The 11,355-nt window shown below is 54.5% G+C and overlaps 1 protein-coding gene and 1 non-coding gene across 3 annotated transcripts; both read right to left on the bottom strand.

The window, feature by feature from the left end:
• Positions 1-3,234: 3,234 nt before the first annotated feature.
• RANBP1 (RAN binding protein 1) lies at positions 3,235-11,284 on the bottom strand. 2 transcript variants are annotated; one of them, XM_063086951.1, is made up of 6 exons: positions 11,131-11,284; positions 9,638-9,774; positions 7,638-7,795; positions 5,135-5,263; positions 4,120-4,185; positions 3,235-3,461 (listed from the first exon to the last, which is right to left on the bottom strand). In XM_063086951.1, exons 1-6 carry the CDS (start codon positions 11,143-11,145, stop codon positions 3,361-3,363), a joined length of 606 nt encoding a protein of 201 aa, XP_062943021.1. In that variant the 5' UTR covers positions 11,146-11,284; the 3' UTR covers positions 3,235-3,360. The 2 variants fall into 2 exon arrangements, with proteins under 2 accessions (XP_062943021.1, XP_062943022.1); XM_063086952.1 differs by having other exon boundaries at positions 3,235-3,458.
• LOC134371405 (small nucleolar RNA SNORA77) lies at positions 3,961-4,086 on the bottom strand. Its single transcript, XR_010022830.1, has one exon. It is a non-coding gene; the product is annotated as a small nucleolar RNA SNORA77 (small nucleolar RNA).
• Positions 11,285-11,355: the final 71 nt, after the last annotated feature.

The raw sequence follows: 11,355 nt of genomic DNA, 5'->3' as shown, positions 1-11,355 counted from the left end.
CCTGAGGTTCCTTGGCCTGGAGGCCTCTCCTTGCTTTGTGAAGCACCCAGCCCCAGCTCCTCAGGGAAGGCTGGCCAGGGCTGTGGGTTGTTAGAGCAAGGAGCCTGGAATGGGGGCAGGGACCAAGACCAGGCCGGGTCCCTTAATGCTGCTAGCTACCTAACAGCAGAAATGGTGATGGGCTTTCTCCCAAACAACCCTATTTGTAACCTCTGCTCTGTGGGATGCCCCACTGCAGGAAGCCCAGTGTGAGGGTTCCCCAGCAGTTGGTGGGGGCTCAGACAGTGAAGGTGTCTCAGGACACAGTGGTGAGCAAACAGTGGAGTGCAGTTGGGGCAGACACCTCCTCACCTCAGCTCCCTGGTGGCCCTGAGTGGCCCCCCAGGCTGGGAACACTGCACTCCGGCCCAGTGGTGCCTCATCCACAGACTGGCCCTTGCTCCTGCCATTCTGCAGCCCAGGACATGGAAGCCCCAGACCCCGCATCAGGAGCAGCTCTCCCAGCAGGAGGAGGAGCTCCACAGCATGGAGCCCCTCAGGGTCCAGGTCTGATTCCATGCCTGTGCTCAGTGAAGGGTGTCAGGATGGAGTCATCTTTCTCTGCTGGGCTGAGAGCCATGGAGAAAAATGCCAAACGCTGGTCATGGGAAGAAACAGCACTCATGTATACTTGGTGGGATCCCTTCTCTTTAATGCAGATGCCTGGGCAGAGAGGGGTCCCAGGTAGCACAGACCTAGCTACAGAAGACTACCAGTGAGGTCATGGCACTCACCTCCCCAAACAGGGCCATATAAGGCAACAGTGGGCTAGCAGCTGGTGGGAGCAGCACCAGGATGCTGAGGCAGTCCCCACTCACCAACGTTGCTGCTGAGCCCTGGAGTCCTCCCCACAAGGAGAGCTAAGGCCTCAGGGAAAAGGAAACCTCAGCAGAAAGCAGGAGCCTCCCCAATCTGCAGCCCAGCAAACAGGCCTGGGATTTAAGGCTGCACATCGTGCATTTCCCACATGGCCAGTGCCCACTGGGACCCCATTCTGGCTTACCATGACCTCTCTGCCAAAAGGAGCCCACCTGAGAACACACCAGTCTGGGTGGCTCACACAAGCACCCCCGCTGATATCCTTGCTCAGCCAACCCTGTGGTCCAGTGGGGCCAAAACCTGGACACACTCTGTCCCCTGCACGGCTCCCTTTCTGCAGCACATTCTGCCTTGAATGTGCTCTGCAACACATCTGAGTCAGGAGGGCACTGTCCTCCAACCACGCCCAGGGGCCTTCCCACTGTCAGGGAATCCTCCTTGGAGACACTTCTCCTGTGCCAAGATGAAGGCAGTGTGCCTGGAGTTTTATTAGAACCCAAAGACAGAATGTTAGACACGCATTCTCTGCTGAAAGAAGTGTGACTGTCATAGCCAAGGGCTTCCCTTGAAGGTCAAGCCTGCGGGGGACCCTGCCTTTCATATGCATCAGCCCATCCAACTGACACCCATGCCCACTGGCCTGGAGAGTGGGGCTTACAGGGCAGCACAGTGAGGTGCCCCCTGTGCTTTGCAAGGTCACAATTCCTATGCAACAGGACCTCACCCCATGCACAAGCTTCATCTCTTCCTTGGGTGGAAAGAGCACCAGTGCACTACCAACAAATCCTACAGCAGCGACCATGCCTCAGGCTGACAGGACACAAGATGGTCAGCAGTCTTCAGCTGGGCTTTTAAAACAAGAGCAGCTGCCAGGCCAGCCCGTGGCTCACTCGGGAGAGTGGTGCTGATAACACCAAGGCCACGGGTTCAGATCCCATATAGGGATGGCCGGTTAGCTCACCGTGTGAGCATGGTGCTGACAACACCAAGTCAAGGGTTACGATCCCCCTACCTGTCATCTTTTTGAGGAAAAATAAAAAGAACAGCTGCCTTTGGAAATGAATCCCCTGGTGGGACCAACTAGTGTTTAAACCAGACATACGGTCATCAGACGGGAGGGACATGTGGGGTAAGTCAGAACAGGGCCTGAGCCTGGCTGGTAGGTAGGAGACACAGGCTGATGGTCAGAGAGCAAGTAGTGACCATGGCAGGCAGGTGCCACACTGTAAAGCACCTCTGGTAGGTGTTAATGGCAAACAGCCACAGTGACCAAGTCCCTCATTGCCACTCCAGGGTCATACTTGCTGTTTATCCACTGGAGGGATGGGCCAGCAAAGCTCCTCAGAGCCCTCCTGGTCTCTCCCAGTGTCCCCAAGACACACATTACGAGAGCCAGGACCACATGCTCTTAAACCTCTCCCGTACACTGAAAACTCCCCACTTTACAAGGCATCCCCCCAAATAACATCTTTGAAAACATCTATTTAAAACTACTGCAGATGTCCACAATTCCAACATAGCTGAGTTTAGACTTCAAGTTCAGGAGATCAAGAGCCCAAGTGGAGTTTTCTCCAAGGACGGTGGAGGGGGACATCTGGCAGGGTTCCCAACTGAAGGGCTACGGGGCTCAGCCCCGTACTACACCAGCCTTTCCCTCCACCAGGGCTGAGGGCCATCCTGGCTGCTCTGCTAACAAAGGCACACCAAAGGTGGCTTAGGCCAAAGCCTGGAGACCCGCACAGCTCACTACTGCCTCCCAGTACCAAAGCCAAGGTACTCTGGTGGGCTTCCTTCCTCTCCCCCAAACACACATGCACAAAGCCTACCTACTCTCACCATAGGGCAAAGTGACAGCCAAAGGAAGAGCACACCTCAGCCCCAAGCACCAGCCCCACCCAGACCCTCGGCAGAGCCTACACTGCTGCCCGCACCAAGCACCCCTGACCAGCTACCCCACAAGCACTGGCTCAGACACACCACAACCGCAATGGTCAGCAGTAGCACAACTTCCCCAAAGCCCAGAGCAAGACGTGCACAACCCTGGCAATGCCAGCATGAGTCTCCCCAGGAACCAGGCTGTGGTAAGGCGAACGCCTCCCATCACCACAGAGATCTGGACAGGCACTGGAGGCAAGCAGCCCAGCAGCCAGCAGGAAGCCAGCACCACTCAGCACGGGGCCCACACACACGCAGTCCTGCCGTCTGATCCAGGTTCCAAATGTGGTTTTTTATTCACTTTTTGATGACTATAAATAAGTGTTTCCACTATGGAAAAGAAAGTTAGCACAGTACATTTTCATGACTGGGGAATGGATTTTTTGGAGCTGTCTTCAACAGGGCAAAAACTTAGAAGAAAAAAAAAAAACAAGCTGAATGTTGGAATTCAGTTCTTTATATAAAGTCCCTTGTAAAAACAAAACAGAATAAAAACAAACCGAACAGGAGGGGCTAGACAAAATTTAAAAAAGAAAAAGAAAGAAAAAGGAAATAAAATAAGACAATTTATTGCTTCTCCTCCGCTTCCTCCTTGGTCTCCTCCTTCACTGAAAGAGCTTCTAGCTTTTCAGCCACTTTTTCAGCATTATCATTTTTGCCCAATCCTGCTAAAACACAAGAGAACACAGTAAGAAGAGAGGCCAGCACAGCTCAATGGACCACACTGCCCTCGCCAGGCCCAGAGCTGCCTCATCCCAAGCACCACCCACTGCTCTCCCCAGCCTGGGTTCCAGAGGCTCCAGTGCACAGCAGCCAGCTGGGCCAGCCTCAACCCACCCTGGGGACAAACTCCCAACAGGCCAAGACCACCTCTGGGTGAGCTTGTCTTCTCATAACCCAGTGACCAAAGGAGGCCAAATAAACACACATTTACACTGTCTAGACCTCAGTGGGGCTGCTCAGTGACGTCTGGTCACTTGCTACCGCAGCCATCATCCAGCCCTGGAGTAGCAGTGACCGAGTCCTCTGACAGAGAAAACGAAGACCATCTTGAAGCACCGTTAGCCTCTGGTGGGTTCCTGTCAGAGTGTCACGACTCGGCCACCTGCACGGACCGGATGTGAGACCAGCACCTGTGAGCATGTGCTCAGGGCTCCCCAGGAAGCACCCTGTGTCCCCGGGCAGCTGCATTGTCCTTGACAGGTCAAGGCAGCCACAGCATCCCGAAATGTTTCTCTGGCAGACGAAAAAAGCACCCGCCTGGGGATACAGTCGGGTGCAGAGTGAGTCTGCAAGGGAGCCCCCCACCTATGGGCACCATGTCACCTTTCTTTTCTCTCTCTTCAACCTCTTTCCTGCATTCTTCAAACTTTGTTTTGAATTTCTGTGCATCTGCAGGAAAAAAGAGATAACAACCTCAGAGCCCAAAGCAGGGAAGGGGACACGTCCTGGCAGGTCTAAAGAGCTGGGAGTTACAGAAGGCCTGTGGCCCGGCAATTTTTGATCTAAGGACAGGCTGGGCCATCCTGACATGGGCCCAGGACTTTCGCCAGGATTGTGTGATAACCTTTAACTGAGTCCCTCCTGAGGCTGGTGACTGTGCTGAGCTGTTTCCCTTTATCTGATTTTATAACATCTTGGGCAGAGCAGTAGAGATTGCAGGCCCTTGAGCAACCAAGGGGCAGGGGCCTCCTGGTCAGGGGCTCCACTCTCCACTCATGTGGGAAGGTCTGCTGGGATGGTCCCACTCCCAGAGCAAGGGAGATGTTCACTTAGCACCAGTCAGCTAGCTATTGGAGCACTGGGCCACAGCACCCACCAACTCCTCCAGGAGCCACTGGGTACAGCTTCTGACAATCCAGAGTGGAAAGATCTCCAAACAGGGGAGTGGTCAGCTTGGGCCTGTGGATCTCTGCAAGGCCCCTGCTGGTGACAGGCAACCATGAGGGGATGTTACTGCTCCTGACCTCAGCGAGCCAGAAGCCTGGCAGAAGGAACAGCACTGGGAGGAACCCCTGGGGTTAGTCTCAGGCTCCTCAACACCGATGGACACCAGAACTTGACAGGAAACTAAAGTGCCAGGCATGAAACTGCTCCATGGACATCTTATTCAGCAGCTACTCGGCACAGACACCTCCATGTTTGAGAGGAAGGGCACTATTCATGGCTTTAGTCTGGATATGGCCCCCAGACAGCAGGGAAGAAACAGTTCCCACCGCACACCTCCCAGTTACTGTCAATTCTCCCCCAGAAGCACCAGCATTTGTTTGCAACTAAACTGCTGTGCTCTCAAACAGGCAAGTCAAAGTCAGCGAGGGCCGGCCGCCCGCCTTCTGCTTACTCTCAGCATTTAGGAAGCGGATGGCGAGCAGCTCCGGCTTGGGGCACTCATCGGCAAAGTCGGCGTGGGTGTTCCAGACCCAGGCACGGTCACTGCCCGCATTCGGCTTCAGCTCCATCATCGGTGTGACTGCAGGAGAGAAAGCTGTGAGGATGGACTGTGGGGCCTGGGCTCACCCACCCCTCAGCCACACAGCGTCCCACTCACTGACCCAAGGTACCCACTTCAAGCAACACATGGAATGTTTGGGCTAAGAATCGGGCCTAGACATAGTCCCACAGGGTCTGGATTTTATCCAAACCTCTTCAGAAATGCCCCATATTCACTTAAAACCAAGACTGTCCTAAATCTGGGAACAGGGTGGCCTGCTCCCTGACCATGAGGACATCTCAGCGTGGGTTTCCTGAGCCTCCTACTCAGGACCACTCAACACGGACTCCCACCTCCAGAAAAGCAGACAAGAGCAAAGCAGGCCCCAGCCCTGATCTAAGTGCAGCTGCTCACGCCTAGCCCTTTGGTCTTGACCCTGGCTGTGTAGTCCTGAGGCCGCAGGTCAGATGTTAAGGCATAAGGCCAAGTGAGCTCAGCCTTCCTAAGGGCACCAACACATAGCTGTGTCCACACTCGTCCATGCCACTGGGGGGGCCCGGCCAATGGGAAGGTGCGGTCAGTGGAGGGGAATAAGCCAAGAAGTGAGGTGGTCACCAGGAGGGTACACAGTCAGGCCTGCAACCACTCTCCACTTTCTCCTATCCAGGTAGACCACCAGGGCACAAGGCCACCAGTGGCAGACACCTGGAGCTCTATGACAGATACTTATATGTCATGGAAGACAGAGCCATAGCCTGGAACAAACACGCTTATCCCAAACTCCTAAGGCTACATGTAGACCCGGGGGGAAGGGAGGGGAGGGAAGACAGGTCCCTGTGCCAATGAGGGAGCTGCCCCAAAAGACAGCCTGCTCGTTTGGAGATGACCTTACAGATGATAACTCACCAGAATGACTCCCCGAAGAACAGGAGCATCCCTGCTGTCCATGCCCAGCCAGGAACCCCCTGTGCCCCTGGCGGAGATCTCTGGGGACGCAGGACAGGCCCATTGCCCAGCCCTAGCCACACCACTCCCAGGCCACTCCCATGTCACCATCAGAACTGAGGGCTTGGGAATCTCTTCCACTGCAACTCCACAGTGGTCAACATGCTTCCTGCATGCCACTCACATCCACACCTCCCCCACACCCCACATGGTCAGCCTACTCTCAGCTGGGATGCCCGTCCTCCAGCCGCCGCCACCCTCTGCATCCACCAAGGGCCCATGATGGGTACCAGGGACTGCTGGTCATGCAGACAGCTCTGCCCAGATGCCCTGGGCCGACTGTCATAGAAACAACCTAGCTACCTGATGAGACTGGGAGAAGCACAGGTGTCACAGAAGAAAGTCAAGGAAATGATTCAAACTGGGCTTGGGGACAAGAATGAGGACCAGGCCAGAGCACAAGCTTTACCCAGGAGCAGACAGGGGGTCAGGGAAGGCAGGGAGACTGTGAAGCCAGCTCGTGGAACACGGCCAGAGGTGACTGGTACAAGGAGGGGTCCCTTCTAGAGCCTCTGCACAATTACCCAGCCTGCATCACCCTCAAGGGCTGCTCCACTCCGCTTCCCACCAACAGGTACCCGTTGTGCCCCAGATGAAGGGCCCTGCCCCACCAGACACACATTACTCTAAGCAAATGCAGACACGGCACTAGGAGGTTCACCAAAGGACACCCAGAATGCCTGTGCTTCTGAACACACCACCCAAAAGGAGCGACACAAGATGGATGGCACAACTGCAGGCAGCCAGCAGTGTTGGGGACAACCTACTGCCACTTCTATCCAGGCCAGGCCTCGAGGGCCTTTCCCAAGCCCATCACAGGGTGGCCAAGGCCTCCACCTGCTCCCCGTGCAGCTTCACAGGTGCCTGAAGACGTGGTGGCCACCTTCTTCCCAGCCCATTCCCCTTCCACGTATTCCTCAGGGGACAACCTCGGGTAAAACACAACAAAGGGTGGGACGGCTGCTGCCCAGGTGCCTCTTGCACACATGCCCTACACTGCCCAGACACCACACACACTCTGCCCAGATACCACCCACACCCACACACTCTGCCCACACACTCCACACACCCACTCTCTGCCCACACACCACACACATCCACACACTCGCCCTCACACTGCCCAGACCCTCTCTGTCTCTCTCTCACCTGTCCTCAAGCACTCACTCCATCCACGTCCCGAGCCCAGCCTGGGGCTCTTCGTTCACCCTGTTGGGGCCTGTCTGGCTGGACTCCACACTCCCGTGTTCTACAAGCTTCGCTGCAGGCCTGCTCTGAGTTCAGAGACACATTTGAAATATGCATTTCTCATTTTAAATTCAACAAACACACCACAAACGTGCACTCCATATGCCAACCTGATGCAGAGTTTTAGGGCTCAGAGTGAAAACACACCCAAGAGACCACCTACTGTAGTGGTTGGCGCATATTTTCAGGGTCTTGTCCCTCCTCATGAGGAGGCGGATGGTCCCTTTCTCCTTATGCTTCAGGAGCTTGACATCGCCGGTGCCTCGTTCCTTCCATTCTGGGAGATCGTTCTCTGACGCAAATCGGAATAGCTTCGCCCGCCTGCAAGAAAATCCATCACGTAAGAACACAGATGTGCAGAGAGGGGAACATACACACCAAACGTTTGCTTGGAAAGAATATTTGTTTTCTGTGCACTAAACAAGGCACAATTCTGCACTGCTGGACCTGACATCTCAGCAAACGCCTTTTCTCTTCTTCTACTTCAAGAACTAGTAGTCAAAACATCACCCAGAAGGACACAGAGCCCTGCAAATTCCAGATCACTTTTACTTCACAACCAAAAAAAAAAAAAATTATGTCTATGGTCATAACATTCCCCCCAACATTTCTTGAATCAAAAGACAAAAGGCCCAAAGTAGGTGAAGAAGTCCCGAGTGCACTGAGTATCCCACAGTCCCCATACAGAAACACTCCTTAGCCCTGAATGGCCACGGAGACAGGTAGGAGCAGATGGAGGCGGAGGACCCTCACCCTACACAGGCCGAATCCTTCCCTGAACTGCAAGATGCCCCATGTGCTTCCCCCAGCCCCCAACCCAGAGAGGAAACCATAGGCCTCTACTCAGGCAACCAGGCCCTGGGCCAACACCCCACCTGGCTGCCCAGCAGCACCTGGGACCCAGCAGTGAGCCCAGCAGTCCTGCCCTTAGGACTCAGATTGGAACCTCCCCCTGCACCCAACTCTGCCTGCCCCTCTCTCACAGAAGACTCTGCTCTCTCCCCCAAATTCCATTTTGTCAAAAGGGACTGCATCCTCACTAGGTTTCCTAACAGGATGGTGCCTAGAGCTTTACCATGGAGCCCAAGGGCCCAGATGCAAAGGCCCAACCTGCTGGCCTCACTTGCCTCAGGGTAGGCCCATGCCCAGGACACCAGGAGCAATTCCCATCCCATGTGGGCAGGGAGGTGGCAGCAGCACCACCTGGGCAGAGCAGAAATCTGATGATTCTGTGGTGGTCCAGGGTGCCCACCACCCTCTGGGACCAATGGGGCACGTGTAGTTCTTTCCCAGGCCTCCCTCCCCAGCCCCCGTCCTTGGAGGGAGGGCTCATGGTGTTGGTGATTGTCTCTGCTTCCTTCCCCATCCCAGAGTTACCAAACCTTACCCTGGCATCTTGAATCAACTTGAAGGGGGGGGGGGGGTTTCCATGAACTTGAACAAGAAAAAACTACAATCTTATTTATAGCGTATGCTTCACTGAAGTGTAACTGAACTTAGCATTTCCTGTGATTCTGAACACAGACCACATACCAGTCTCCACAAGTGCTCCACAAGTGATACTGTCATACAACACAATTCAAAACCACACCTGCTGCTGCAGTTCCTCACTGAAGGAATTAAAACGCACCTTTACAGTGATTTTTTTTTTTTTTTTTTGTGGCTGTCAAGTAAGGGAATCCAAACTTTACAGTAATTTTCACATAGTAACTTTGAATAATAAACCACCGTGTTTCATTTACATGTTTTCATTTGTAATTCCAGGCATTATTTTGTGCACTAAAAACAGTGAGTCAAGGATTCACAAATTTCAGACAGCAAAGAAGTCAATGCTGCAAAAATGGCTAAGACTCCCTCTGCTCAACCAAATGAAGTGACCTGTGAATTCTAGGAGAGAGGGTGGCAAGGAAGGTCTGCTGGGGAGATGTGCCCAATGGACACAGCAGCAGTGACAGTACACCTGCCACACAACTGGCCACAGGGCAGCAGGGGCACCCAGTGAAGATTTGACAAATGAATGGGTTGAATTTCCATGTGGGATTAGTCACCACACAATTCCAAAGGGCCTGTTGGAACAGCCACAAGACCTTCACACCCATAAAAATTATAACTTCAATCCTACACTAAAGATACCTATTTCTGGGGCAACATCAACCCACTCACATTTTAAAAAGTTCCTCTTCATCTTCCTCCAGCGTTTTAATTTCTTGCTCAGGAAGAGAAACTATTGGCTCAAACTGGGGGTCGTGGTTGGACTCATCTGCATTCTCGGTGGAGGTATCATGGTCCTCATGAGTGTCCTGTGGAGAGAGTTGTGAAGAGGTGACTCTGGAAACCCATGGCCTGGCCTGCAACCAGAGCTCATCAGTGCCTGCAGTGGGCATCTCCAATAGTGAGTGGCCTTTGGAAACAAGGACAAGCCTCATCTCAAACCAAGATGTTAAGCCTACAGCCTTTCACACTAGGAAATGTTTGCATTTACATCCAACTCCAAAGAATCATGGTGTGAGCTTGCGAGACACTGGATTTCGGCACACACACACACCCCAATTCACAAACATCAATCAGGTCTGTGCACAGACACTGACTGAGGCTCCTAAAACGTGGCCACCACTTGCCTAGTGGCCTAGGAGAAATTGGTCATCTCTTTGAGCCTCAGCTTCCTCATCTGTAAAATGCAAATAATGACACCTACTGTGTGAAGATTAAAGAACGCAACGATGGGTCCAGGAGAACCTTAAGAGTGTTACCCTTAAAGTAAAAAGCAACCCTTAGAGTTTCTACTAGTTGGGAAATACCTGCTCTTGCTTACTAGAGGGAAAAAAAGTTGCTACGAGAATTGCTAGTATTTACATGAAATTCAGTTCTTTCAGCAACTTTATCATGGCTTAGGAAAATAAGTTCATATGTTGATAAGAGAAGTCATACAAATAAGTATCAGATTCTGATACATTTAGAGACGTATGAGGCACAAATAATCACACTTTAGGTTTAAGTCTCATAAACTACGTGCCTTGGTGAGCCAGACGTCCAGGAGAAACCCCGAGACTCCACTACCAGATTCAAGCCGGAAAAAAACACACAGGCCTTTCGCTGCTCTTCCCTGATTCCACAGCACTGGGGATCCGCCGGGGCCTGCACCACACCAGACACCAGCGGCCAACAAAGCCGCCCCCGCCGGGGGTCGGCGCGTCCAGGACCGTCCCCTTTCCCGAGGAACGCTAGTTTCCGTCACAGAGATCGCTGGTTCCAGACATGAACACCGAATGAATGAAGTGATGCGTGGGTGACGGGACGGAGGGATGCACTGTCCTAGTGGGAAGCCCGCAAGTGGGCCGTGCCGGAGGAAACCGGCCGTCCGCCCCGGTACCCCGCGAATGGGACCACCCCGCGCGGCGATGGCTGCCCCCCGCACACTCCAAGGTCACGCAGGCGATCCGCAGCCCCCGGACCCGGTGCGCTCGACCGCGCAGGCCTCGAGACCCCAAGCCCAGCGCGTCGCAGCCGCACCACGGAGGCCCCGCAGGCGCCAAGCCCTCAGGTCGGCGGGGGTTGGCGACGGCGGCTCGGGCCTCCCACGTGGCCGCCGATAGCGGCCCCGGCCCCCTGGCTCCCACCCGCCCGCCCGCCTAGTCCCCGCCTGGGCCCGGCCTCACCTTGGCGGCCGCCATGGGGGCGCGGCGGCGGCGGCAGCTCGGCTGGCTTGGTCGTCGCTGGGTCCGCGGCCTCTCGGCGACTAGTCGTAGCTCTTTCCCTCCGCGTCTGGCGCCGGCGCCTCCCGACCGCCCGCTCTTCCCTCCGCCCCGCGACCCGAACCCCGACCCCTGACCCCGGCGGCGGGAAACGCGCTCAGATTCAAAACCAGCGCAGCTTTATTGGCT

This window comes from Cynocephalus volans, chromosome 2 (assembly GCF_027409185.1).
Source record: "Cynocephalus volans isolate mCynVol1 chromosome 2, mCynVol1.pri, whole genome shotgun sequence".
In the NCBI taxonomy this organism is placed as follows: domain Eukaryota; kingdom Metazoa; phylum Chordata; class Mammalia; order Dermoptera; family Cynocephalidae; genus Cynocephalus; species Cynocephalus volans.
The sequence above is the reverse complement of the archived record's forward strand: the minus strand, read 5'-3'. Positions and strand labels throughout refer to the sequence as shown.

Bases quoted from the DNA above. Each gene is read 5' to 3' on its own strand.
- RANBP1 (XM_063086951.1), bottom strand. The intron at 7,796-9,637 runs GTGAGTGGGTTG...ATTTTCTTGCAG, and splicing joins GAAGAGGAACTTTTTAAAAT to GCGGGCGAAGCTATTCCGAT. The intron at 4,186-5,134 runs GTAAGCAGAAGG...TTTTTCCTGCAG, and splicing joins CCGCTTCCTAAATGCTGAGA to ATGCACAGAAATTCAAAACA.